This window comes from Paracoccidioides brasiliensis (assembly GCF_000150735.1).
Source record: "Paracoccidioides brasiliensis Pb18 unplaced genomic scaffold supercont2.10, whole genome shotgun sequence".
Taxonomy (NCBI): Eukaryota; Fungi; Ascomycota; class Eurotiomycetes; order Onygenales; family Ajellomycetaceae; genus Paracoccidioides; species Paracoccidioides brasiliensis.
In genome coordinates, this window is record NW_011371367.1 from 784310 (window position 1) to 812273 (window position 27964).

At 46.5% G+C, this 27964-nt stretch overlaps 10 protein-coding genes across 10 annotated transcripts; 5 read left to right on the plus strand and 5 right to left on the minus strand.

Annotated features, from left to right (window-relative positions):
• Nucleotides 1-2677: 2677 nt before the first annotated feature.
• On the plus strand, nt 2678-3329 carry PADG_12246 (uncharacterized protein; the record flags this gene model as incomplete). Its single annotated transcript, XM_010764326.1, has 2 exons — nt 2678-2774; nt 3166-3329. The coding sequence occupies 2 exons, from the start codon at nt 2678-2680 to the stop codon at nt 3327-3329; spliced, it is 261 nt and encodes an 86-aa protein (XP_010762628.1).
• Nucleotides 3330-3925: 596 nt separating this feature from the next.
• Nucleotides 3926-5416, plus strand: PADG_07158 (Mn(2+) transporter ATX2; the record flags this gene model as incomplete). The annotated part of the gene is made up of 3 exons (XM_010764135.1): nt 3926-4902; nt 4987-5125; nt 5189-5416. 3 exons carry the CDS (start codon nt 3926-3928, stop codon nt 5414-5416), a joined length of 1344 nt encoding a protein of 447 aa, XP_010762437.1.
• A 781-nt stretch (nt 5417-6197) lies between these two features.
• PADG_07159 (uncharacterized protein) lies at nt 6198-7230 on the minus strand (the record flags this gene model as incomplete). Its single annotated transcript, XM_010764136.1, has 4 exons — nt 6198-6311; nt 6378-6633; nt 6685-7057; nt 7116-7230. The coding sequence occupies 4 exons, from the start codon at nt 7228-7230 to the stop codon at nt 6198-6200; spliced, it is 858 nt and encodes a 285-aa protein (XP_010762438.1).
• A 1073-nt stretch (nt 7231-8303) lies between these two features.
• On the plus strand, nt 8304-10710 carry PADG_07160 (uncharacterized protein; the record flags this gene model as incomplete). The annotated part of the gene is made up of 4 exons (XM_010764267.1): nt 8304-8786; nt 8872-9500; nt 9594-10305; nt 10393-10710. The coding sequence occupies 4 exons, from the start codon at nt 8304-8306 to the stop codon at nt 10708-10710; spliced, it is 2142 nt and encodes a 713-aa protein (XP_010762569.1).
• Nucleotides 10711-11695: 985 nt separating this feature from the next.
• Nucleotides 11696-13632, minus strand: PADG_07161 (uncharacterized protein; the record flags this gene model as incomplete). Its single annotated transcript, XM_010764268.1, has 3 exons — nt 11696-13276; nt 13358-13428; nt 13500-13632. The coding sequence occupies 3 exons, from the start codon at nt 13630-13632 to the stop codon at nt 11696-11698; spliced, it is 1785 nt and encodes a 594-aa protein (XP_010762570.1).
• Nucleotides 13633-14060: 428 nt separating this feature from the next.
• On the plus strand, nt 14061-14635 carry PADG_07162 (uncharacterized protein; the record flags this gene model as incomplete). The annotated part of the gene is made up of 3 exons (XM_010764137.1): nt 14061-14067; nt 14215-14396; nt 14456-14635. The coding sequence occupies 3 exons, from the start codon at nt 14061-14063 to the stop codon at nt 14633-14635; spliced, it is 369 nt and encodes a 122-aa protein (XP_010762439.1).
• Nucleotides 14636-15261: 626 nt separating this feature from the next.
• On the minus strand, nt 15262-19367 carry PADG_12247 (uncharacterized protein; the record flags this gene model as incomplete). The annotated part of the gene is made up of 5 exons (XM_010764327.1): nt 15262-16793; nt 16885-16969; nt 17421-17505; nt 17568-18670; nt 18753-19367. 5 exons carry the CDS (start codon nt 19365-19367, stop codon nt 15262-15264), a joined length of 3420 nt encoding a protein of 1139 aa, XP_010762629.1.
• A 362-nt stretch (nt 19368-19729) lies between these two features.
• PADG_12248 (uncharacterized protein) lies at nt 19730-22279 on the minus strand (the record flags this gene model as incomplete). Its single annotated transcript, XM_010764328.1, has 1 exon — nt 19730-22279. The coding sequence occupies one exon, from the start codon at nt 22277-22279 to the stop codon at nt 19730-19732; it is 2550 nt and encodes an 849-aa protein (XP_010762630.1).
• A 490-nt stretch (nt 22280-22769) lies between these two features.
• PADG_07164 (exocyst complex protein exo70) lies at nt 22770-24798 on the plus strand (the record flags this gene model as incomplete). The annotated part of the gene is made up of 3 exons (XM_010764269.1): nt 22770-23053; nt 23144-23361; nt 23417-24798. 3 exons carry the CDS (start codon nt 22770-22772, stop codon nt 24796-24798), a joined length of 1884 nt encoding a protein of 627 aa, XP_010762571.1.
• Nucleotides 24799-26494: 1696 nt separating this feature from the next.
• On the minus strand, nt 26495-27836 carry PADG_07165 (uncharacterized protein; the record flags this gene model as incomplete). The annotated part of the gene is made up of 2 exons (XM_010764270.1): nt 26495-27486; nt 27593-27836. The coding sequence occupies 2 exons, from the start codon at nt 27834-27836 to the stop codon at nt 26495-26497; spliced, it is 1236 nt and encodes a 411-aa protein (XP_010762572.1).
• Nucleotides 27837-27964: the final 128 nt, after the last annotated feature.

Below are 27964 nucleotides of genomic sequence, written 5' to 3' on the forward strand. Positions count from 1 at the left end.
TCTTTCTAGTTCGATGGATAAAAGAGCAAGATTCACAAGGATTTCCACCCTCTCACACACGTGTACGAGAAATGGCAACCCAAATTCTATGAATGAATCGAGATCCCACTCAGCTGGGTAAGGATTGGATAAGAAAGTTTCTAAAACAAAATCCTATGATAAGATCTGTGGTTGGCTGAAGGATTGAGTCTCAAAGAATAGAGAATACTCAGCAGGAAACACTTCAGCAGTTCTATAACTACTTTTCTGAGACACAACAGGCTCATGGGATAGTCACTGAAAATATATGGAACATGGATGAGCATGGCATTGCTTTAGAAGTATGTATGAACACCAGAGTGCTTGCTGAGCAAAGAAAAGGCAAAACCTACATTAAATCTCCCTCTAATCACGAGTGGGTTTTAATTCTTGAAGCTATTAGTGCTGATGGGTACTATATAGACCCTCTAGTCATTTTTCAAGGTCAAAATGCACAATCTAGCTGGTTTGAGGATGTGAATATACCCAATTGGACCTATACAACATCAGATAATAGATGGACATTGAATAATATATGTCTCAACTGGTTACGTCCGATTTTTCTACCTCAAACATTTAAGGAAGGTCAGCATAGATTATTAGGCTGGATGGTCAAACAGTCACATCACTATCAAATTTCTATGGGAATGTCATATAAACTTGATTCATTTAGTGTTTCTACCTGCTCATACATCTCATGTTTTTCAGCCATTGGATCTTGAAGTGTTTTCACCCATGAAGAGCTACTATAGAGCTGAGATCATTGTCTTAAGCTATCTGGATGATGCAGCTCCTGTGAAGAAAAGAAGATTCATACAAGCCTATGAACAAGCATGTTCAAAGGCCTTAGAATCTTATAATATACATGGAGGGTGGAAAGCAGCTGGTCTAGTGCCATTTAATCCTTCCAAGGGATTAGATTCCTCTCAGGTTTGAGATCAGGGTCAATCTAACCCTAGGCCAGTGACACCTACAACCTCTCTATCTTCTGAACTGCAAGATCCCTTGCTTACAACCCCCCAAGATCCTAGGCATATATATAAGGCTCTGCAGCAGTTGAATAAGGAGAGAATTCTTACAAGAAAGCAGTGGGTTTTTCTTTGCAAAGCTAGCAAGGTGATTGACAAGTTGAATGCTCTACAAGCTGCCAGTCAGTCTACAATTTTTAAACTATCTAATCAAGTAGAGACCTTACAGCAGTCAAAAACCAAAAAGAAGGTGGAAGTTGATCCAAATACCCAGTTTATCAATATAGAAAGGATTAAGAAGGGTCAAGAGAAAGCTGCTGCTCTAGAGGCTAGAAAACAACTACAGAAGCCAGAAATTGAGGCTAAAAAAGCAGCAGCAGCAGCAGCTTTAGCAGCAGGTCTGGAAGCCTGCATGTTTGAATGACAATTAGATTGAATTTGTAGTTAAATATTTACCCAAAATAGGAAGGGTGGTTACTTTGAATAGGGTGGTCGAAAAAGAGTCTGGTCGAAATATAGACCGGCTAGCTTAGTTAACGTAATCCGACACCTTTATGATCTCATTTGATCATTGATATCTTTCATCCCAGGTCATTAAATTATTCAATATGGCAACCACCCTTAGCAAAGAAGCTTCTAAATCAAAGCTAAACTTTCATTAGCTATTAAAGCCTATGAAATGAATTAAATTTCAACTCTTAGAGCTGCTGCTAAGTCCTCTCCTCCATGGATGAGAGAGGACAGTCTCCAAGATATGGCCAATCCATTACTTTCAGCGTGAGAATCTGCTACTACAACTACTCTGAGAGGAAGATGGGTGGAAAGACTTATCAGAGAGCTCTCTGAACTGGAGACTAGATTCTCATGCAAGTATAACTACGAGTGAGCTTTATGCGAGGATTTACAGCTCCTACATGAATGGTTTACATTGGTGGATAATACTATAAAGAATGATGGAATTGTACTGTAGGATATGTACAACTTTGATGAGATTGGCTTTCTAATGGGAGTTATTACAACGGCCTGGGTGATTACTAGACCTGAGAAAGAAGGCAAGCCATCTCTTATATAGTCAGGAAATAGAGAATGAGCAACCGTGATTGAGGCGGTCAATGCCACGGGCTGGAGTCTACCTCCTATGATCATACTGAAGGGCAAGCTTCATCAATCCTCATGGTCCGAGCAACTGCCAGCGGATTAGACAATTGGTCTTAGTGAGAAGTGTTGGGCTACAGATGAGCTTGGCTTATATGGCTGTACAGCTGGCAGAGATAGACTGCTGATTATGAATAGACATGGCAGTCATGCTACAGCTGGATTTGACAAGTTCTGCCTGGATCACCATATCATAGCACTTTATATGCCTCCTCATTCCTCTCATCTACTGCAGCTACTAGATGTGAGCTGTTTTTCGCGCCACTAAAGAGAGTGTATGGCAAGAAGATTGAGCAGAGCATGAGATTGGAGATCAATCATTGATAAGGATGAATTCCTAATCAGCTACGCAGCAGCTAGGCAGGAGACTATAAAACATACTACTATAAGAAATGGATTCAAAGCCACGGGCTTGATTCCATATTCCATTCAATCCAGATGAGGTTCTTACTCAGCTACATATTCCATACTCCTACCCCGCCAGGATCAGCTCATGGATCTCACAGATTTCAATCCTCCTCAAGACCCCCTGCAACATGACCCAATTGGAACGGCAGAGCAGCAAGATTAAACACCGTACAGATGTTCTTTCTAGTCCCACAAATCGAGCTCTCGATCAGCTAGTTAACGGATGTCAGCTGGCCATGCATAAGGTTGCTCTTTTAACGGAGGAAGTCAAGCAGCTGAGAGCTGCCAACCCTAGACACAAACAAAAGAGAGAGAAGCACAAAAGAGAGAGAAGCCACGTATATATATAGCTGAGGAAGAACAGGCTAGGATTGTTCAGGCTCAGGAGTCTAATCAGCCCGCTGAGGGGAGGGTTGAGGACAATTCTGAGAACTAAAAATCGAGCACCACCACGCTGTAGTAAATGTGGCAGTACGAAACACAAAGCTCCTAGCTGCTCACAGACCTAAGAATATATTCTATATAATATCTATATGTAATTCCTAGTGGTTATTGCTTTATTTGAACTTCTGTCAAATAATATGGTGGGGGGGTTGATCAAATAGTGATCAAATAGGTGTCGTGATCAAAAAGGTGTCGGATTACGGGAGAGTAGAAAAGATTAAACCATATAATAGAGATCCACGTGATCTGAAGGGGAAGGGCCGGAGCTGTCATCAAGTGCCCTCGGCCCTCATTTTCACAGGAGCACCGGTTAGGTGCCATGAGGAGGAATTGTGATGTGAGGATTTGAGAGGACGAGATTGAGTTGAGGATGATTCTAGACGTGAGGTGCGTCGGAATAGAACTGTTTGGCCGTGTGAATTGGCTACACGTGATTCTGTTTGCGGACAGACGGCGGTTCAAAACACTTCACAGACGGACTCGGCCGTCTCTCGACCATTTATTTCATGGATAAGTTATATTTTGCTAAATAGCATCCTTCATATTTCGACCACGGAGTTAAACCATCTCTCTTCAAAGGTAGATCCTTTTTAATCTAGCCAAGTTTCCTGCAATAAGTGGTCTCGGAGACCACTAGGGATCCAGAACACGCACACCCCCCTTTATTGACAGCGCGCCGTCCCCCTCACTCCCTTGACAATCCGTTCCTGACATGACCACGGGCGCCGCAGTCCACGATGAATAGATAGGAGGCAACTGTTATATCTGCTCTTGGTCAAAAACGGCGGAGTAATTCCTAAAGTCATAATGAGTGGACTTTTCACCTTGCTCAGCTTGAGCTTGGTGATGGCGGTCGTGTAAGCGAACCTGCTTTGCCCTATTTAAATAATTGCCAAATTATTCCTCGCAATTCCTCTAAACAAGACTCCCGCATGCCATGGTGCGTTAGTTCCTTCGTCGTCGGCTCACTCCCGCTGTCCTTCTCACTCTCCTCGTCGCAACTACGTCTCATTTCCGCACTGGGAATGGGTGTCTTGGTGGGCACGTCGCTGATTGTAATCATCCCCGAGGGAGTCGAGACACTCTATAGCTCGTCCGCTGTTTTGCATGCACACTCCAACAGGAGAGATGTTAATGTTGTTGGCAGAGGTCATACTCTTGATGCACGATGGCATCACAATCTGTCCATCAGTGCTACTGACCTCAGAAGTGAGACACCCAAATTAGAGGATAAGCCGAAAGAAGAGTCCTTGAATAGTAGCCCTGAAGAACTAGGCAAGGGAGAGGATTTACACCAGAAACAGAAAGGAAAGGAAGGGGATGGGAAAATAAGGGAAGGAAACTCCTACCAGAGCTCCCCGCACGCTTGGATCGGAGTTGCCCTGATCGGCGGCTTCATCCTGATGTATTTAGTCGATACACTCCCCTCCCTCGCCGCCTCCTCCACAAAACACCAACAACGCCCCTACCACATATCCCTCGATAACCTAAGCTCCGCTCTCGGCCGCACAGTCTCCCCCTCCCGCACAGGAGGAAGCCTCTTTGATACCAGCGGCAGCTCATCCAGACAAGACTTCGCGACAACAACGGGCCTAGTAATCCACTCCGCTGCGGACGGAATCGCCCTTGGCGCTTCGACGTCCAGTACGAGTCTCAACTTCATCATTTTCCTGGCGATAATGGTGCATAAAGCGCCGGCATCTTTTGGATTGACGAGCGTCTTGTTGAGGAAGGGGCTGTCGACGCGCGCGGCGCGGGGGCATCTGTTGATTTTCAGTTTGGCGGCGCCGGTGGGTGCATTGGTTACGTGGATCATTGCCCATACGGTTTTATCGGGCCATGTTGGCGATGAACAGGCGACGAAGTGGAGAACGGGAATGTTGTTGTTGTTTTCGGCGGGGACGTTTTTGTAAGTTTCCTGCATGTGTTACACTAGTTGGAAATAGGGGATCTAATTATTTCTTTTTATTTTTTTTTTTGTTGTTGTGGCTAGGTATGTCGCTATGCATACGATGCAAGACCCGGGGCCGATGACGGCAGATATGTCCGGACGAGATTCGACATACGCCAACGGATATGCAGGTGAGGGGCGGGAGAATTCGCATAAGTCGCAACAAAAGTCCATGAGAGACGTGATTGCGACCGTCGTGGGGATGATTTTGCCTTTGTTTTTGCAAATTGGGCATGCTCATTAGTCGAGCTTTGAGCAGAATGGTGCACCCCACTACGTTATTCCTCGAAGGTGTGGGGAAAGGAGCTGGCTCTATTCGTCCGAACTATTTCTGGCTTTATCAGACTACGCTGGCACGGGACATGAGAATGAGAATTGGAATCGAGTCCACCTGAGGCTTAATCCTATGCGGGCTTCGACCCAACCACATGGCGCAACCACTCTTGTTTTTGCCTGTGAAGCCAGTTCCTGAGGAAGTCCGCCCAAGGGAGCACCAACAACATGAATATGGAAGCAGTAACGGCGTATCATTCTTTGTCTCTGTAATGATAGCAGTATGTGAATTTTTTGTTGATTATTTGGGAAGATATATCTCATTCTTGGATGCCGTAATAGAAAAGGTCTGCCTGGTTTGATATTGGTTTATTGCAAAGGCAGGGGAAGGGAAATATTTACTTTCCCGATAACTATGTATTAGAAAATTGGATTAACTAGAACCTTTGTCATCTCTGTTGTTTTTTTGCAGCCCAACTTATCTTTGCAATTGTTTCTTTCTGTCTTTCCCCCTCCCATCCAAGAGGATTAAAATTTGATATGTTGATGGAGAATTGCAATTCGGTTTCGCAGCACAGGAAAATATCCGTCGAAGGGGATCACATCTGTTATTCGTCGCCTGAATGTTTTATACATATATGGAGTGATTCCATTGGCAGGTTAACTCCTTGATGTGATCAGGTGTTGAGGTGTGAATTGAAAGTTGTGATCTCAGATTCTTCTACGAGGGAAACCTTGGAAGAGCTCTTGATGGGCTTCTGTCGATTGCTAATCAGGACATTTTTAAATCCATCCGTTTGGCGGATGTCATTGAACTGTGACTGGAACTTAACTCCTCGCGTACATATAGATATTCCGTCAAGAAAGAAAAAGGTACAGAGGACGTACGTACATTAGGCAGATTAATTCCGAGGAAGAAAAATGCCGGAACGGCTATGCAAGGACTATGGAGTAAACATTAATATTATGATCTCGTTTGTCTATCCCTTTCCATTATCCGTAGCTTGAAGGCTCGTGTAATTCGGTGGATCGAAAAGGTCTTTCTCAAAGGGACCCATACCTCCATTCTTGTAGCCTTGCCTCCATGGTAGCCTCTTGATGATGAATTTTGTTGACTCCCGCGTTTAACGCAGTCAGGTTTGGATCAGCAACCCTCCAACCAGTCCTTCGAATTCCGCGCGGACACCATATGGATCGCGATACGGTTCGACGAATCTAAGGATAGTTTCCACAGCAGGTTTCATATCCTTGACCCAGAGTTCCTGCGAATCTCTGTATGCTTCCGTGCGACCTGTGGCAAAGCTCTGTATATCTCTCTCGATGGCTTGCTCATATGGAGGGTTGGCTGCATAGCTTTTAGCTTCCTCAAGACATGCACACATCTCCTCGACCTTTGCTGCATTGTCGCCACCCAACCTTGAAGAAAAACATCGTAAACTTCACTGGGAGGCACTGGTGGTGCTATACTCCAGTTTTCTTCTACTAAAGCTTGAAGAATATGAAATACCGGCTTGGAGCCATCTCGTGTTCTCCTGATAAATCTCATTTTCGCCCAGAAGTTTGCTGACGCCACCAATCTCTTCACGGGCGACCTGCTGGTTACTCAGAAAATACGCACCCTGGGTGATGTCACTGAGGAAGTTCAGATTGTGTGGAAGTTTACGGTAGATATCCGGACTAAACATGCGGTGTAATTTCTTAGACCTTTCAGACACAGTTGTTATTTTCTCTGGACCACCTGCCGATACATACTGCTGGTATAAATTCCTGGTCACCTCTGCCCTATTTCCGTTTGTGAGCGTGCAGTTACAAAGAGAAAAATCCTGCAGCAACGTACGTACTAGTTTCCTATATTTGCAAGAAAAACAGCAGAATACTGCAAAAAATTCTTCAATTACTTCCATCTGCTAGACCAGTTCTGTCTGCGAGAAGTCTCCAATCATCCCCGCATGCACGGTATGTCTCGGGGATGAAGTCAAAAGTGTGTAGAGCCTCGGTCGACACCTGGCGCATGATAATCCGAGAACCATGCCAGGCAGCTCTACGCCAGAAATCAGGGCCGAAGGTGTAGACATCAGGGATAAGATATATAACAGAGTCAACGATCTACCTTACCAGGCCATGTAATGGGCGTAGAAGTTTTCCCGTGGTGACAGCCGCTCGAAAGCGTCTCTGGCATCTAGGGGACACACATAGTCACCGTGACAGCGGCTCTATCACGGACGGACTGGATGACATAGCAACTGTGGTCTTCGAAATGTAAGCAGACTCTGAGCAATGTGAAATATACAGCATCGGCTCTCTACGAAGGTAGAGCAGTAAATATCTGTGATAAATGCCCCAGGTGTTCGTTCAACGGTTGAAAAGGGCCTCTTGGATTTCGCCTGGAATGAGATGCAACAGTGAGCAGATGAACAGGGTATCTCAGCATGAGAAGTCAGAAATACACCCCCTTCACTGGAGATAAATACCATTGGATAGCTGGCCCTGCAGAGAAAAGTCCTTTATCTACTCTGAAAACATAAAATTAACAAAAGGGCTGCCCCATTGTAATGATGAGCAGCAGCCCTCCCGGAGGAGTCAACTGGTACCAACTAGTTAAACTGCGTATTATTTGGCTGCCGGAACAAATATTTACCAGCAACCTCGGGCAATCCTTGGCCAGCCGCATCCTCAAAAGCTCAAACCTCACCCAACAATCCTCGACTGTTTCCACTCCTTTTTCGCCCTCGATGTTTAGGCCCTCCTTGCAACGCTGACAGGTCTTCTGCACACATACATCCCGGCAAGGGGCGTCAAAAGCAAAAAGCTTGTCTAGACTTATATTTGTGTTTGCCCTGTGCCCTGTTTCTCCGGACCTCTGGTTGCCATTTTGATCAATTTAGCCGCCGTACTAAGCTCTCCGAGTTTCGTCCTCCCCGGGCCTGTGATCTGGCAACCGACAGAACTCCATTCACCCAGCCACTCACCCACTACCCCCGACAGATGAGGGATCTTGACATCCCATATCTTCAGGGCTCCTCTTCTTTCGTGCACTTTTATACCCAGCAGTACATAACGTTATTCTACCGCTATTCCCTCCCATCATGGAGCCGAGGTATTTCCCCCGATACTCTTCGCAGCGAGTATCCATGATGGATTCGGACGAGGAGAGTGATGATAACATCTCTACTGCCCTGCCGCCGCCAGTAAATCCTCGCAGAAGGTCGGCGAATGCCTCTATGCCCTCCGTGTGCTCGCATCCTAAACCACTCCACAGCCCCAACAAGTCCATACCGTCACTTCACAATCTGCACGCATCCGCGCCCGCTTCTCCGCCGACTCCTGCCCCGAGTCCAACTCCGCACCAGCGAGCGCCTAGCTGGCAGAGTGCTGGTGAGCACGAGGATACATTTTTACGAGATGCCAGGCACCATTTCAGCCTCCTGGGTCGGGCAGAGGGACAGAGATTTCTGGCGGAAATTCTGAATCTCTGTGATAATCAGCAGCTCAGCTTTGTCTATCACCTTGTCAGTCCACGGTTGAAAAAGGACCCATTCAAAGTGCTGCCAAATGAGCTGTGTTTAAGGGTAAATATTTTATTCTATACTTTTATCTCAACTTTTTCGGTTTTCCATTTCCCCTATCGGGACTAATATTTTGTGCACACTGCAGATCCTTTCCTTTATTGATGACCCGAAAACTCTTGCTCGGGCATCACAAGTATCAACGCGATGGCACGAGCTTTTGAATGACGATATGACCTGGAAGCTTCTGTGTGATAATCATGCCTATCGCGGAGTGCCCGAAGTCTCTCAGGAGGCCCACGAACCATTCTCGTTCGCCCTTCCCCCCAACCCGTACGACACCCGTTCTTCACAACAGCCATGGAGCGGTAGCGATGATATGTTAGCAAGTAATCCAAGCACAGCTACTACGCCTACAACCTCCAGAGCACCCTCGTCGACGGGAAACCATTCGCGGAAACGAAGAGCGAAGACCAAGAGCTACAGATCACATTTCAAGCAGAGATACATGGTCGAAGCAGCGTGGAGAAAGGGTGGACATGTCACCACCAAGCACATCACTCCCGATCATGGCGTTGTTACAAGCCTACATTTGACCTCCAAATACATCGCTGTCGCACTTGATAATGCTAAGATTCATATATTTAATACCAACGGTGAACATCAGAGGACATTGCAAGGTCATGTAATGGGCGTTTGGGCTATGGTTCTGTGGGACGATATTCTTGTGAGTGGTGGATGTGACCGTGACGTCCGTGTTTGGAACATGGCTACTGGGTACGTTTCCTTTCACACATTTTTCCATTTTTTTTATTTTTTATTTTTTTCAATTACCAAACGTACTTTTGTTAACGGGTCATCTACTCATAGTGAGAGCATCCACAAGCTACGGGGCCACACGTCCACCGTACGCTGTCTGAAAATGTCAAACGCGACGACTGCCATATCGGGATCCCGAGATACTACCCTACGGATATGGGACCTTACCAAGGGTGTCTGTAAGAACGTCCTCGTCGGTCATCAAGCAAGTGTACGCTGTCTAGGGATCCATGAAGACTTGGTAGTTTCGGGCAGCTACGACACCACAGCGAAGATATGGAATATCTCCGAAGGCCGGTGTCTGAAAACGCTATCTGGGCACTTCAGCCAGATTTACGCAATTGCCTTCGACGGCAAGAGGATTGCCACGGGCAGTTTGGACACCAGCGTTCGCATCTGGGACCCGCAGACGGGCCAGTGCCATGCGATCTTGCAGGGCCATACCTCTCTGGTAGGCCAGCTGCAGATGCGCGGTGACACGCTCGTCACCGGAGGCTCCGACGGGTCTGTTCGGGTCTGGTCGCTTGTGCACATGAAAGCCATCCACCGTCTAGCAGCGCATGATAATAGCATCACGAGTTTGCAATTTGATGACAACCGGATCGTGAGCGGTGGAAGTGATGGACGGGTGAAGATTTGGAACGTGAGGACGGGCCAGTTTGTTAGGGAGCTGAGTCAGCCGTCTGAGGCGGTGTGGCGGATTGTGTTTGAGGATGAGAAGGCGGTCATTATGGCTACTAGGTCGGGACGGACTATTATGGAGGTGAGTGCGATTAATCGCTTATTCAAATATTTTCGACGGCATTTTCCCTTCTTTCAATCTCGAACGATTAGACTAACATTCTCCTAGGTCTGGTCTTTCTCTCCACCCGATGATGCCTTCAATGATCCCATCTCAGACTCCGATAGCCAGTGCAGCAGCACCGAACCGGCCTTCAACAACTTCGACCATATTCGTATTAATAATATGAAACCTCAACATTCTTGTTCCGTCCTCGCCGGGCCGGAATCATCATCGTCGTCGTCAGCAATTATATCTCCTGTCATAGATACTCCCACCGCCTCATCCACTTCCACTGTTACCCGTACTTCAGCTCCGCCTACCATCGATCTTGATATGCAGGATGTCTTCATTGATGCGAATGGTGGTAGTAGCAGCCATGAGTAGAATAATATGAAACAAATGGCATTCGTGGAGGATGTGAGGAACGGAGGAATTCCCATTCCAAATCTAACTCCCTAGAGCTTTAGACGGCCGTTTGAGATTGGGAGGTGAAGAGGAGGGATGTTCATGTGCAGGTTGATATAGTGATATTCTGGAGCAATATATGAACATATATACATGAATGTATGTCCAGAACCCTAGATAGATAGACGTGTATGAGAGGCTGGTAAACAGCTCTATTCTTCTTGATTTGAACTCCGTGAACTAGGATTTGGCAGATATTCACTATTCCTGACCTGAAGGATCTACCCTTGATCTTAGCTTCAGCAAACTACAGGTTTAAAAAGGAATGCCATGCACCCACCACCTCGTTATTTGTCCCCTCCACTCACTGCACAAATCATCTGTAGATGTCAATAAAATCCTCTGTTCTGTGGTGAATCGAACCCATCTTCATTCCTCTTCTCCCGCGATATATCAATATAGACGTTGATTCCAATCAACGTGGTCGTAAGCCAAAATCCACTACTCATATCTCAGCCACAAGAAACCATGAAATAAAAAGTAAAAGTAATCTCTTCGGGATATGTACGGTGTAGCCAAATCAAGGTGCGGAAATATAGAGGTATATTTATGCCTTAGATAAAATAGTGTAAGCAATAGAAAGGTCATATCTCTTGATTATCAGGGACCTAGGCCCTTGTATTAAAATCCCTCCTAGAACCGGAACTCCAGATGAAATAGAGAATTGAGAAAAAGTACAAATAGAAAAAGAATCGGGAAATATGTGGTCAACATTAAAGGTGGATGCTTCATCCCCCGCCAGCCCTGAAAATTGATATTGAACAACGAAGGAGCCCAAACTGAGCTTGTGTAAAAAAAAAAAAAAAAAAAATTAAAAAAAGGGCACATATTTATTGAAGAGAGGCTAAAATGAAACCATTTGAAATTGGAAATGAAAATAGCAAATGAATACCCCCGACAAAGGCTATCCGCTTACCATGGTTGCCGTTTCAGGATCCAAACTATCCAACGTAACCGAGGAATCTGTCTCATAACTTAGCACACTACTCGTTCGCGGTGAACCGATGGTCGCCAGCGGTGCAACCGATGACGGAGCTGTCGTCGAATCCCGTCCAACAAAGGAGATATCCCGTTGATTCCCCGTCCCTATCACCTGCTGCCGGAGAAAGGTGCTGGCGTTGGAATCATTATTGCCATCGGGCCGGACGAGCTCACCGACGAACTCAAGCACACGGCGGAATCCGAGGATTTCAGCCTGGATAGCACCTCCGCCCACGTTTGATGCCGTGGTAGTATTGTGACGAAGTAAATTTCCCCCTTCACCCTCATGGTGAGCAGGACCTGTGAGTCTTTGTTGCTGGCGCGAATGCTCGACGTCACGCGAGGAAGGAGAAGATGCAGATGAGAAGGAGGGATACAACCCAAAGCGGGTATTCCACCACTGGCGCCATCGATGCCGGCGTGCGGCTATGCGATAGGCGGTGAGAGTGCGGCGTTCTTCGCGGCGTGCGGCTAGGTCGACGCGCCGCCGTCGGCAGAAGAGGGAGTTGCGGCAGTGTTTTGCTAAAAGGAATATTATGGAGGAGGCGAGGAGAAGGATAGCTAGGTCTTTTATGAAGAGTTTAGCTGGGGTAAGAGTTGTCGGGCTGTAGTTGAAGATCGGGATGTGCTTCAGTTTAGGCTCTGCGCCTTCGTGGGTTGGAAAGACGGGTGAGAGTTGGTTGTCGTCAGGTCGGTCTGCTTTCTTCGAAGAGATGTCTTTGGGTTTCAGCTGAAAGGTGGTGGCGTTTTGTTTCGAGGTTTGATTTGTACGGCTTCTGTGAGCGGAATTGGGGAATGGACGGCATAGGCTGTCAGATATCGAAGACGGGAGGGGACCGAATTGATATCGAACGAAACGGAAGACATCCGGGACGATCTTGAAAGATGTCTTTATAAAACAGGATAGGCTTGCGCATTGTTTGAGTCTCGAAGTCATGAAGACACAATCTCGGAATAAATGCTTCCTGATCTCCTGCTCCTTGGCTTTGATCTCCATTTGCAGCTTCCAGACTTGGGCTTTGAGCATATGGATGTTTTTGAGGTCCTTTTCCAAATCACCATCAAAGATAGTCACAGCGGTACAGGTAGATATTGGTACATTGAATGGGTCAGAGGGAATCAGCCAGGAATCAAATGTGTCCTCGTCCGAAATTTCGATGGGGGAAGCCACCAGGCGGAATATTTGCGGCTTTCCGGCCGAATTGAACGAAACCGCGAAGCCCGAAGTTCGTTCGTTGGGGTTGGTATAGTTTGTTGGATAGAATGTCACAGCAAGTATTTGTGCGGTGTATTCCTCTAAGGAATCTTGGGGGCTAGAAATGCAGAGAGCTTGATAATTGAGTAATAGTTGGTGATTCCGAGAGCCATTGGTCATGTCGGAGGGGAAGATGCCGGATCCGATTCCATTGATGCCATCCCATGTGAGCTCCAGCTTCTTATTGTTGAGGACGACATCACTCTCCCCGCACACGGATTGCGTGCTGGAGATGGTTAAGTGAAAGATCTGGCTCCCCAATCAATCAGAATCTACATATAACAGACGTTCGTGGACACTGATCAATCAGCAAGAGATTGTCTAACATACGTAGCTTAAGTCATGGTCATCAAAACACCCGTCACATACAGATGTAAACTTCACCTCAATTGTAATATCATCTATATATATAATTAGTCTAAGATGCAGATACGGCAGCTGGTAACAACGGGAAAGAGGTTTCGTGTCTAACCTCTCCACGTTTCTATAGATAGGGAACTATCTGAATTGTTATTGTTGAAACGTCTGCTGGGAGGGATGACACAGGCAAATGCGACGATGGAGTAACAGGACCAGAGTAACACAGCAGATGCGCGCATACACATTTTGGACCACGGCCGCCCTCAGCCGCCAATCATTGTTAGAGATCAAAAAATCTAGGATTAACTATCTGATCTCGAGTATCTTCTGGAGTGAAAATACGTTCAAACATGTTGAATATCTCCCAAAAAGCTGCTCTGTCGTCGGAGTGAGGCTCAGCCCAACCGCTGATGACTAATATCCAGAGCTGGTCGCTTAGCGGAATCGGATTAACTATTGTCCTGCAGCGCGGGATGAGGTAATCAACTATATCAACCCACGTGACTTAGCTAGCTAAGGCTACGGAGTTGCAGCCCATGTTTATTGAGTATAGATCAAAATACTAGAAGTGAACTGTTGAGGAAGAAGAGGAGGACATCCCCCGTTGATATATCTATTGTCTGCTCTCCAGATGTCTGATAGTACATAACTAGCACCAGACATTGCCCCCATCATGGTACGTAGGCAACTCTCGCCAGCGCATCTCGCCATCTAACCTCCGCTTTCCGCCCCTCTAATCAGCTCCATGACACATACACATGCACTTATACATACCAGAGACACATATACTAACCCCTATCCTTTTTTTGGTCTATAGCTTCCTCTAGGCCTGCTGACCGCGGCCCAAGGCCACCCTATGCTGGTGGAACTAAAGAATGGCGAAACCCTCAACGGCCACCTCGTCAATTGCGACAACTGGATGAACCTGATCCTCAAAGAAGTCGTCCAGACCACCCCGGAAGGTGACCGCTTTTTCAGATTACCCGAGGTATATGTCAGAGGGAATAATGTATGTTTTTTTTTGGTTTTACCTTTTTAATCCTTGTATCAATAATAATCTTGCAACAGATTAAATACCTCCGAGTCCCCGAAGAAATCGTCGATATAGCAAAGGATCAACAACAGAATCAGCCTTCGAATCGTGGCCGTGGTAGTCAGCAACATCGTGTGGATAGCGGAAGGGTGGATCGCGGAAGAGGAGGGGGACGAGGCGGCAGAGGGCGTGGAAGGGGTAGAGCTGGGGCTTGAATTCCATCGCTTCCACTCCTCCGTATCCTGTCCACCTATCTGCTCTTGATACCCAGCGGGATGGATGTGGTGTGGGTTGTATTTTTTTCTTCTTTTTTTCTCTTTTGTTTTTTATAATGAAAGATGTACGTTTGCTTATTTAACAACGACTGTCTGTTTTGCAGGATAGAACAGTCAAAGTAATGGTATGAGATTTAAAAGGCATACCCGCATTTCAAAGAACATGGTTTCCAGATTTATCAATCTAGATGGTGTGATATTGTCTGTACCATAAACAAAATACGGCTGTTTCTCTCTCTCTATCTACCTATATGTAGCATCTGACAGCGCGCATTGAATATCTGAGCAGGAATAAGTTGGCGCTATGCTTCCCGTTTATTCATCCATACATTAATCCTTTGACTCCAAGAAACGCCGCAAATGATGACATGGTGCCCCTTAACACGTGTATACCGCAGAGTCAAAAGAAAGAGATTTCCGCCGCTGGATTTTGCAGAATCAAAAGTCAGACCAAGTTCAGGGCTATATGCAACCCTCTTTGATCTTGTCAATCAAGGTGCTTCGCAATATTGCCCGAGACTGTGGAATTCAGCAGCCCCATCTCTAGCACCCATATTGACATCTGTCTACGTCTTGTTCCCTTCTCCGATCCCACCCTGACCCGGGCGCGATGGCAAAGACTTCTGTAGCAACTCCTCACTCGAAGCATTGGGGTCAATTCCACCTTCTCCCTGCTGCTCCTCACCACGCCAGTCCGCCGCATGCCCTTCAGCAACTGGCTCACCCGGCGCGGGTTCCAGAATAAGCTTCCCTCCAGCAGCTGATATTACCCCCTCATCCTCAGGTTCTCCCTGTGCTTCTGCATAGCGCCAAACAACCTTCAACCTATCAAAGGCCCTTATCCCCCTATTAGACGTCCCCTTGATGCCATCCAAGGCATCCCAATCAACTTCAAAAACTCCTGAATCATACACATCCCCGCCTTCGAAGAATGCGTTGAACCACGTGTGTGCGACGGATGTGACGATCGTCCACCCCGTGTATGTGGACATGGTGCGCCGATGGATGCTGATGTTCACATCAGAGGTAGGGAGAATAACCCTTTTGCTTGGCCGGAGAATTACGGCTGGCATGATGGCGTCGACGTTGGCGGAGTTGGTGATGATGCTTTGCATCATTTTACTCCATGGTTTCGGTGTGGTTACTGGTTGGAAAAACGAAGAGGACCTGGAGGCCGGCGAGAATGTTGAGCGAGATTGCGGAGTGGTTGTTTTTGGATTGTTTGCGCCTGGCAGGGTTTCAGTGTCGTTTAATTTAGATCTATTATCATCCTTACCTTCCTCCTCCTCCTCTTTTCCTTGTTTCATCAACGTCTTCACTCTCTTTGCGTCAATTCTTCTTTTTTGTTTCCCTTCCCCTTCTTCCTCTGTCGACCCATCTCTCTCTTCACCCATCACAATCCTCTCACACCGATGAAACTTATGAAAACTCTTAATCCTTCTGCCTTCTTCCACAAATCCTTCAATCTCAACCTCCACCCCATCCCTCAAACCCCATATATGCACCTCCAAAATTTCCACCGGCCTCTCCACATAAACTTTCCGTAACTCATTCGTCCACTGCTGCACATATCCCACCCACCGCAGCTGGCTGGGGATGCTCACCCCCTGGCCAAACCCAACCCTCATCCTCCGCTCCGTAAACTGCCTCAAGGCATCCTCAGCCACCCATCCACGTTCACTGATCAAAAAGCTGCAGGCAATAGTCCCACTCCGCCCTTTGCCCGCCTTGCAATGCATGACAACTACTCGTTTTCTTTTCGCATCCTCCCGTTCCCCTTCCACTATGGCAGCATTGGCATGCTTAACATCCTTAACATCCTGGCCATCCTTAATATTCTCATTTTCTAATAGCCAATTTCTGATACTCGCCATAAGAGGTGGGATAAGGGCGAAGGGTGGCGGGTGGTGATCTGGAAATGGGAAGTGGTGGATACGTCCGTAGACCTCTTCATCCGGGTACCCCGAGCCCTCCGCGCGGAATTCCCATATTGACCAGTTCTCACCATGCTTCAGGTCTAGAAAGCGAACAAGGGAGTCTGTGGGGTTGCGGTAGGCGCGACGTGGGTAGGTAGAGGACGGGCCAGAGGTAACGATTACTAGGGAGGAGAAAATTGTCAGCGAAGACAACTCTTTTTGACGGAAGGACAGGGGTTTGAAAGTCGTAGAACCGTAGAGCTGGATATTTACTTTCGTCGGTGACATAGCACAAGTCAAGACCAGCTTCTGGATGTCGCAAGCGAGGGCCGGCTATTATCTGGCGGAGAATTGAGGCCTGTTAATTAACAACCATTAGCATTACTTAGGGATTGCATAGCACTGGTCGCCCAAGAACAATGGAGATGATATTTTCACCGCGCCATCAATTGAAATTTAAAATGCAGTAATCATATTGGTGATGGTGATGATGATGATGATGATGATGCATACCATGACCTCTATTGGTGCTGATCAGAATGCCGAATACAAGCTCCCCAGACGTCACAGAAAGTGTGACCCAAGGTTCTCTATACGATAAGGCATATCTTTACCACAAGAGTATGAAGACTTAGCAAACAATAAATCACGAAGGTATTGCCAACGGAGGCGTTTGCACGAATGGGAAGTTTGTTAAAACTGTTTGGAGAATTGCGACAGAAGACCGGAGTACGAAGATGTCGAGATCTCAGCGATGATGTCACGGCTCCGTTTAAAACATAGATTACATATATTACGTTACTATATACATGGAATTGCGCTCTCAAAATGATGCCCTGCAAAGCATCAAGATCTATTATCCTCGGTAAAAATAATACCAACAATTCCGAGAGCCTATATATAGTTAATATGACATAGGCCGCCTAGCAATCGGTTTCCGTATATTGGCATCATACTGCAAGACCTTAGCATACTTATCCTCAGAATCAAAACACTTTGTCCGAACATGAATCTTCGAAATAGGCGTCAACGAAAACCCGCTCTCCATCATCTCAACAAAGTATTTGTGTGCCTCGCGGAACCGCCCTGCATCTACACACAGCAGTATCAGGTGCTCGTACGTCATCCGGTCCGGGAAGATGTCGAGCTGAACCATCTCCTGCACGAAAAAGTTGGCCAACTCATGGGAGCTTGTGACACGGCAGCCGTAGATTAGAGAGTTGAAGGTTGCCGCAGCTGGCCGGTGGCCAAACACCTCTGTTAGCGCCTTGTAGAATTCCACCGCTACCGTCATTGTCTTGTGGTGGACTGCGATTTCGATCACGGCATTCACAGCTGCTAAGGGTACATCTTGGAGGTCCTTTACCTTCAGTTTTACTAACGTCGCCCAGATGTTGCGGGGCGTGATGTTTTTTTCGATACAGTAGGTGACGATCGATCGTGTGGCGGTCTCGTCGAGCTTGAAGGTCGCTTTTTGAGCGGGACATAATATGCGAAGGGCACTCTCAAGGTCGTCAGCGGCGAGGAAGGTGTCAATGAGGCAGAGGTAGTCTTCCAGTAGAAAAATTGCTTTTCGCTCGTGCATAACTCGGAACACTTCGTGGGCTAGCCATGTATTGCCAGTTCGTGATGTCATTATGAGGATATTGTTGAAAACGCCATAGGGTGGGTTGATGAGCCCTTGCTGCACACGCTGTTTCCATATATAGGTCACGCATTTTTCGTGGAATGCCTCGCTGGCTCCAACAAGCACATGAAACCAAAGGTTCGGGGAGAGTTCATTGCCGCTATTTGTCCAGCTAACCATCAACTCTAGGACCATATCGTACTCTTCTGCGTTGCATAGATTGTATATAAACAGACTATATAGCCATGGCTCGATGGGGATATGTTGAGCTTGCATGCGCGAGAGATGGTCTAACACCATTTCGTACTGGCCCTCCCGAATGAGTCCTGCTACAACATTATGCCAACCCTCCGGCGAAATTGTTAGCCATCGATCCCGTAGAATATGAAGGATATTCTGTCGCAAGATGTAATCGGGGTGTATCGCAAGGACCTAGCCATTGTCGAAATACGTCAGCTACTACTAAAGGCAAATTAATGCTCTGTGGGGTTACTTTGAAACTGGGAAGACCCACCCTCAACGCTGCATGAAGAGTCGCGGAGTCAATTGGTATATTATATTCTTGCATCTCGTTCAGCAGCTTTCGAACATGTCTTGGAGACCCCATCAGCGCGTCCGCATTCGCCGATATCATAACAGTGTAATGCCATGTTTGCGGATCACAGCCACGTCTCCGGATCAGCTCTCTCATCAGTTTCATAGTGCGCCTATAATTTGGGCTACACTCAGCCGTCTTGCGAAGCATACTCTCTATGGCCTCATGAGAGTGTAGTTTTCGGAGTGATGGATGGATTTCGGTGAATTGTTTGAACGTTTCCCTCGATATTGGTTTCTTTGGGTTGTTTCTGGAAACGGCATGCTCTATCTCTCTAAGCAGGTCTGCTCTATTTAGTTCATCGGAAGTCCCATCATCCGCAGAATAATCCGATTTCTGTTCTGTCGACAGTAAGGTCTCCTGTGATGTAGAAGAAAAGGGTCGAGCGGCGGAGCATCGTGCCTTAAAGACCGCATCGCCGTGGTGCTGATTCGGCCGCCGCAATGGAAATCTTGACCACCTCAATGGCGCTTGTTTGTACAACGGACAGAGGCAATACCATAGGCCATCTGCGATAAGGGTTCTCGAAGACATGTGTTAGTTGTAAGACTGGCTGGCAATGGCTTGCACGGAGATGTCCACAGGCAAAGGAGAAACTTTTTTTTGGTGTATCTGCTTAGTCATCACATCCGCGGAATAAAAAATATAAATTGCAACGAGAGCAATTTGTAGGGAGAATTCAGAAGTCGTTGACATTCTCCGATAAAATATCCAAAGAATGTTGCCCTAAGCAATGCGCATAACAGCCGTAAAACGAATTGTCAATGTGACTTAAATTAATATTTTTCTTAAAGGGAAATATACATAAGATACAAAACACATACCCAACTACTCCAATCCGTCTGATTCATGCAGGCGCCAAAAGTGAACAGTATCGGAAACAGCAGTTGATCATATCAAGAAAACAAACGCAGCCCTTCCTTTTCTCTTTCCCATATCCTCTGTAATCTTGCTCTCCTCTTCCTCTCATATATACCTCTAACGACATGCTTTACCCGGTCTTCACCCTCAGCGAAATTGGCTTTAGCAAGACCAACGACACAATCGACCTGCTCAGGGGTGTAAACAAAATTCCATGTGCTCATGAAATCATCTCGTGCAGGGTCTATCGGTGCCGCAGTACCTTTTGGTCCAGAACATGTTTTTTCATTTTGTGGGTCGCTAACTGGAGCGGTGGAGGTTGGAGTTGGGGTGGATTGCGTAGGTAAAGCGGACGGTTTAACTGCGGTCGCAGCAGGGTTATTCAGAAGGGGGAAATAAACAACTGCAATGCCGGCGTCAACTTGCATGAGGAGGAATTCCGATTCGGGATTGTCTTTCTGCGGTAAATGGAACAGCCTCTTGGATGGCGGAGGCTCTTCTGTGGAAGTCCTCTCTTGCGTAGTCCCAAGCCAAACAGTACAGTAACTCAAATCGGTCGTGTCGGGGTCTGGACGCAATTCTGCAGAATCCTTGACCTCGCTCTGGATAATACTTCCACTTCCCAAATGTTTCCCTGGAATCTTACTCTTTGACTTCTGACTTTGTTCTTTGGCAGCGGAAACCTTTTCGTCTGACGTTTCTATCGTACTTCTCGCAGCTTTCTCGATGGCTTCGGCCGTTTCTGCAGGTTTAGTCCCAAGTTTTGGCCAACCTGATCCAATGGGCCAGCCCTTTATACCCCTCTGGCGTGCGTATCCTTCCGCCACTGAAAGCCAATTCTCTTCCTTGATGTCGGCTGAAGCATCAAAAACGACTATCATATCTACATGACGGCCGGGACGAAGAAGAGGATAAATAGGGAGATTATTGCTCATTCCAGCATCCATGAGACGGAGTTCTTCATCTTTAAAAACCGACCTTGGGCATGTCTTTGGAAGTCGATCTTGCAATCCAAGAACGAAATTCGGTATTGATGCAGGATCAAAAGGGTGAACACGAATAAGCTCTTCACTCTTTCCCTCTAGGATAGCATCGATACCACTGAATCCTGCGAGTCCCCGTAAAACTGGCCTTACTTCTTTGTAGTAATGAGCGAGAGTGGCACAGAATGCACTTCCCCAGATCCCCATGAGCATTGAAACTCGTAATTCAGGGACAGAGTAATCTTCCGAAAAGGGAATGTCTTTACCATCCGAAAATTTTCTTCCTAACGCCCACATGGGTATCCCTGCGGAAAACTCTTCACAAAACATTTCGTACGGGGTAAATTCGAACCACTCAAACCAAGTTTCTTTTTTTGGCTCTGGCTTCTGTCCATCTGCTATAATCTGCATAGAGGGATCTGGCGCAGCTGTATCGTCTGGTGGTATTTCATGACGAACCGCGGTATATATGGGTAAAGGATTAGCACCATTATCGATGAAAGCTCTCTGGTTTGAGAGCTTAAGGTCGGAGTCGTACAAGTTTAATGGCTGCCATGCCGGAACTAAAAGTCTGGCCGTCAATAGGAGACCGTATATGTCAACCAATCGAAAATCAGTGTCGGAATTAGCCTTCAACTTTTCCACCAAGCCTCTCAACAAATATTTATTGGTTGGAGGAGAGGTCAGCTGTCTAAGCACTTCGGGGGGGAAGGCGATGTGAATTCCAAGTCTGTTCTTCAAATGTTGCACGACTTTCACAAAATCTTGTCCTCCGAGCGACGAATTATAGATCGTCTGCAGCCAGCAGCTCCCGCTAACACCGGCGGTATACATGGCGCAATCCCAAAGACCAGCCTGTTTTGTGGCCAGATAGGAGCCGGCCCCGGCGACTACGGCACGTAGTCCACCACCGGAGCTGCATATTGCGATCACAGGTACATCGTCGGGATGTATATCGTCTTCGTTTAAGCCAAGATACGCCGCAAGAGATTTGACAATTACTTGGCGACGTCTCCATTGGAAATACCTCTCTTCGCGACAGAGATCATCGCCAATGCGAACATGGGCTTCCCGGGTTATTTCGGGATTTAACTCGGCATTATGAGCCTCTGACCAGATTTCATCGGCCAATGAGCCTTTTGCCATTGATAATTCACGTTGAAGAGTTTGGAGTTTCTCCGGAAGTACAACAGCCCATGCTGGGACGATATATTGCCTAATTAACTCTGATAAATCGACAGACATAACAGAGTCTTTGACAAGGGTGATTTTAGAAGTGACTGTGTCCCATGAAGATTGCGAGGTTGGAAGCTCGACTGGCAGGTCGCGAGATGATTTGTTTGCTGAATCGTCTAGAACAGACCGCAGTTCGTTCAGGCTAATGTCCGGAAATATAGATGAATTTCTTCCTGGCCTCTTCAACTCGGGTGGAATCCCGCAGGCATTATGGTTCATCCTCTCCCAGGAGGCGCAGTTCCGATCCGAATCAGTTTTGATAGTTTGCGTTTCTGGGGAGAGATAGTATAAAGCGCCCGCGCTTAAAAGAGCAGTATATGTCATCGGGAGTCTCCATTGTGCGAAAACAGCTCTGGCAGTGCCCATTGCAACTGGGACACCACCGGCCTCCAATGTCCTCCTGTGTTGCTCATGAAACTTCAATCTGGCGCAATGTTGGAATTTTGGTGTAAAATTGTTTTTCGGGAGCAAGATCTGATCTGTCGAGCGATTCCACACTTAATTGGCGAATCCAGGGCTTATGATGTCATGCACGTGATTCTGGGAAAATCGGAAGCGGATGAAACTATCGGATAAATATTCTTCCTTAACTAACTGCATCCGCACTAGCTCCATTATGCTCCTTAAAACAACGTTCATCTTTGATCCAACGACCAAACAACATCCAACCTTTAAAGCTGCACGGAGAGAGTTTGTTTGAAGTATACTTCATTCTTCCAGTTGTCATGGATTGAGTGTTTTCTTTTCAAATATTTGTGTTGGAATGGGACAGGAGGCCCGAAATTGCTGTCTCCAGCTCCCATACCAGGGGCATTTGCCCTGAGCCTGGCTGAGATCGGACTATGCCACTGGAGCTATGGCCGGAATGCGGAACATGGTCCATGCGGAGGAGAGTGCGGAGGTGGAGGTTCTGTACGCAAATCTGGAGAAGCTCAACACCCTAACCAAGAAAATCCAAGGTTCCCTGGCTCGGCTTGAAACCAGTGGGAAGGTGGTAAAAGATGCGATTGGGCCAATCTACAGTAACACGCAATTGTTGCAAGTCACGAATACCAACATCGATAAAATTAATGAAGCCATTGATCGACTCCGTCAACCCCTAGATGTCAAAGGAAAGGAGGAGTCGATCATCCGCGCAGGGTATGGTGACATTATACAACTCCTCATCTCTCGCTCTGTATATCTCTGTCTCTACCTCTCTCATAATCTGGCAATGCTAACGGATTTTAGTCCTCGGAGCGCTGGGTTGTCGCAGTATCTGGGTGCTCTAAAACGAGTGGATCGTGCACTATCAGATCTAAACTCTACCAACCTTCGCTCGAACCAGAAAGCAGTGTCCGAATTTAACGCTTTGCTTAGTACGGGAAGCAGCAAGCTTCAGGAAATGTTCAGAGCAACCCTACGAGAGAGCGTTGCTACAATAGAGCCATTGCATTACATAACAAAACGTAGGTACCTACTCATTATGCCATGCAATTCGAATGGTACTCAACAGTTTTATAGAACTACCATTTCCCACTATTCCAAGCGAGCATATTTTGGAACTCTCACCAGTCTGCGCTGCGATCAGCTCCGCTGCAAACCATGGACCCCAGGTCGGACAAACTGAAAATCCCGCTATCAGGATTTACGCCGATATTCGCGGGCCATATATCACTTCCAGTTTGCAAAATTTCGCCACTGCTTCCATCAACACAGCAAAACGGAGACCAACCGATGGCCCCTATCGACAAGGGACTAACGGTATTGGAATGTACGCTAGTGGCATCGAGGGTATGTTACTTGCGGAGCACGAAAATATTTCCCAAATATTCCCGCCAGAAGAGCAAGGAATGGCGCTTCAAGCGACTTGTCGGCCTGCGATCGCAGATTTTTCGAAAACCCAACGGGAACTCAATACGTATATCAAATCCAATCTTATGACAGATTGTTTTCTCGGCTTTGAAATCATCGAGATCGTCACTGGACTATCATATCGACTCGATGCGGCCACTGGCCAATTGAAACCTCTCTTTTTTGAAGCCATGCGGCCGATTCGGGAAACGGCAAAGTCAGCGCTATCCGAACTGCTAGAGGAAACACGTCGCAAAGCTTCTTCCGTGGCCGTTTTACCCCCGGACGGGGCTTCGATCCCTCTCGTGGCCGAAGTCATGAGCTCCCTCTCTACCCTAACAGCATACTCAAAACCCCTTGCCTCAATCCTCACATCATTGGGCGACGGGAATTGGAAACCCTCCAGCAAATTCAAAATCACCCCACTAGACGTCAGCCCAGACAGTTTCACCCTGCTCTCCCATTTCATCCTTGACATGATCGAAACCCTCCTCTCCGCCCTTGAAGCCCGCGCAAGGGTATTCCACCGTCCCAAACCCATCCTCGGGGCCTTTCTCGCAAATGTTATGTGCGTGGTTGACCGTTCAATCCGCAATAGCAGTGAACTCTCTCACTACCTCTCTACTCCAGAAAATACAGCCCGTCTAGACGTATGGCGCAAGAAGTGTGTATCTACATACCTCGACGCCTGGCGGGATCCGTCCTCCCACCTCCTCGACGTCCAATATACCAGTCGGGGTGGTACACGACCCACATCTGGAGGCCAGGTTGACTCCGGGGCCATTGTCAAATCCCTCTCGTCCAAGGATAAAGATAATATAAAAGATAAATTCAAGGCGTTCAACTCCTCTTTCGAGGAGCTGATTATTCGACATAAATCGCTAAACATGGAAAAGGAAGTGCGTACTTTGTTGGCGAGGGAGGTCCAGGCCGTTATCGAACCGTTGTATTCTCGATTCTGGGACCGGTATCATGAAATCGACAAGGGGAAGGGGAAATATGTCAAGTACGATAAAGCAACCTTGTCAGCCCAACTCGCGTCGTTGGCGTAAGTATAATTCATTTAAATGGATTCCCCTTTGCAGCACTATACCCATACCCCCTATCGTAACACTTTTGTTCATCCTTCGACTCAAAATTGAACCACCCCTGGAGTTCCTTTGGTAAGAGTCAAAACCCTCCATTTCTCTCTGAGCACCCTTACTCATTTCATACCCTTCTGTTCCAATCTTCAATATTCCAATTCCAATGTCTTGCTCATTATTGAGTTCTTGATATCTCCAACTACATATATGCATGTAGCGATTGGCCTGTGTCCTATTTTGGTAATAATTTCTTCCTTTCTGATATCTTCCCTGTTTTGCCATTTTTTTGAACTTTTTATCTTTGTATAATATTTTTGTCTCTCCTTTTCTCTACAGAGTCACCTGTTCCATGTGGCCTCTGCATTTTCATGTGAATATTAAATTAAAAAATCAAGTGAAGATACAAAGACAAATGATTAGCCCTTCATTCATGCTGGGGGTATGTGTTCGCCTTGGCTTGGTTTGAGACTGTGATTTGAATTTTAAGACTTTGATCTATAAATTTATATCTCCACAGCCATCGACAAAAAGATTAATCGTCTTGTTAGATTCATTGAAAATATTGATCATTTGTAGATAATGATAATAAACAAAATATTTTGGGTCAAGGAAATCATTGTTAATGTCTAAAAACAATACCCTGGAACACTTGTGCTTAATATGAAGTACACACAGAACTGATCAAAGTTCAAAATGAAAGCTGAACATCACTACCAATAAAGATGGATACACAAACTATGAATGAAAACATGCAAACATTGAACTTGCATGTATAGAAAATGAGAAGATAACTACTATAGATATATGATGATGGTATACTTCACAAATGCATGAGGCTTGCAAAAAGGAAAAGAGAGGGAATATGTGTGAAACAAATAAATAAATGTTGACAGATGGTTAATCAAATATATGAGAACAAAAGGCTCGAATCAGCATTGAAAAATTAGGAAGTGGTAAAACAAAGAAGAATAATGGAATGTAAGACGTTAGATTTAACTGAAGACGATATATAAAGGCAGGAAGCAGATGTAGAATTCATACGCCCGTTAAAGCTCTGTGTACCGTTTCGCATGTATCCTTGGAAATCGGTAGGCAGTCCTCGTGCTGTGTGGGACGAAACGGGGGGCGTGTGACTGGAGGGACATGAGGGGTCTGTTTGGAAACTTGCCCTGGAGTGGTACATAATTCATGCAACACTTTTAATTTTCAATGCCTTCAATATCCGGGCTGGGGGACGACGTATCGGATACCTGTCAAATCACACCGGGTAGTTCGCAAGATTCAACAAGGCTAGTTTCGCTAGACTTCGCGGCTCCTGGCTATGATGTGACAATTCAAGCAAGATCATCTCCGCTTTCCAGTCAAATAACAAGAGAAAAGGGGGTACACTTTCAAAATTCCAAGAAAGCGACGAAGAGGGGAAGAGGGGCGTTGGGACCTTAGCCATGATCATCCAGGTACAAAAAATAATAAGTTGACTTAAAAAGATACGGGCAAATGGGGGTATGAATCGACAATGACAAAAATTATATGCAAAGGCAAAATATTTAAGCAGCAATCGAGTCCAAACCAAGCTGAAACAAGCCAATCAATTATCAAAAACAATTAAAAAAAAAAAAGAAAGGAGAAGAAGACAGTATTATATCGTATTGTGATTTATCGATCACCGCCTTCTGTCAGCAGCAGGCATTTCATAGATATCCTCCGGTACGGGTCCATTGTGTGTCGCACTCAGCCGGTGCAGGCTTACTGGACGCGAGGTACCCAGCTGAGGACTGGTAGAGTTTGTCGGCGGGCTTCCGGGCTGTATATATGAATTTCCTCTGCTTTGGTTATAGTATTCGGTTGATGCACCTAGAAGAGGCTGTGATTGCGCCTGTAGGGGGTTTTGAATGGGCGAGCCTGCCATTTCGGACGGACCTGGCGGGGGTTGGTGGACCTGAGGAGCATAGCCGGGGCTGTATGGCGGGGCCTTTTGTTCGGGTGCAAAATACCCCGCTCCAACTACAGGTTGGCCGTATTGTTGTTCTTGCATCAACGGTGCAGTTGGTGCTAGACCCTGAGTACTACCGTTCTTCTTGCCTTTACGATAGAAGAATACGATGATTGCAGCGATAGCAATGATACCAACAACAGCTCCGGCAACAATTCCACCAATTGTCCCCCCTCCAAGCTTCTTTTTACCCTTCCCCCCATCGCCGTCATCCTTGTCACCAATAACGTCACCAGAATTTTGGGGTTTTGAAGGCGAGGTGCGGGTAGCCGTCGGCTCTGCAGTTTCGGTTGCGGTGCCAGGAGAGAGAGACATCGACAGAACTGATGATGTACCCGCTAGAGTCTGATAGTTTGGTCCATAACGGGAGGAAAAGTACTCTGATAACAGAACAACCTGTGACGACACACCTACGGATGCTCTGCACCCCAAGAGTTGTTTGCCATTACCAAAGAAGTATGTTCCACAAAAAGGCAGTGTCGTTTCTGCACATCGAATAATTCTAGGATCTTTTGAACATGCCTCGTCGCATTTGTCTTCCCAATTCAAACACTTAGTCGCTATGTCGGTACATTGTTGGGCATTTGAACTTGCGCAACAGCCCACAGCTGTACCGTATTGTACGCAGTTGGCACCAGCAAACGCACAAGTCAACAGGTTATCTAGTAGCAGCATCAAAAGTCAGCACCCAAATATCACACTAAAACGAGTTTTTTTAAATCTTTCCCCTTATTTTTTGTTGTGCAATGAGTCGCTTGGTAGACTAACTAATATCGCCGTTTACCAGACCGCAATAATATCCAGGAGCCGGATAATCAATCGCTGTCCGCACTGCTCGAGCCGCCAATTCCTTTGGAAGTCCACGGGGAACTCCAGGAGGGTCAGTAGGGAGAGGAGACATGCCGAAAACATCAGCCATTAGTTGAACAGTTTCTCGAGGAAGAAGGCGATCTGACAAGGCATCTGCTCCCCCTAAGGAGAGCAGGACTGCGGCCAAGTTCAAGCGAACCATTGTACTGAACCAGACACTGCCTATGCTGTTGCTCAATGCTGACTGTGCAGTGATGGTCGCGGATGTTTTTTTCGTTCAATGAGAAGCAAAAATGGAGCCAATTCAACTACTGTATAATAAAAAACGAG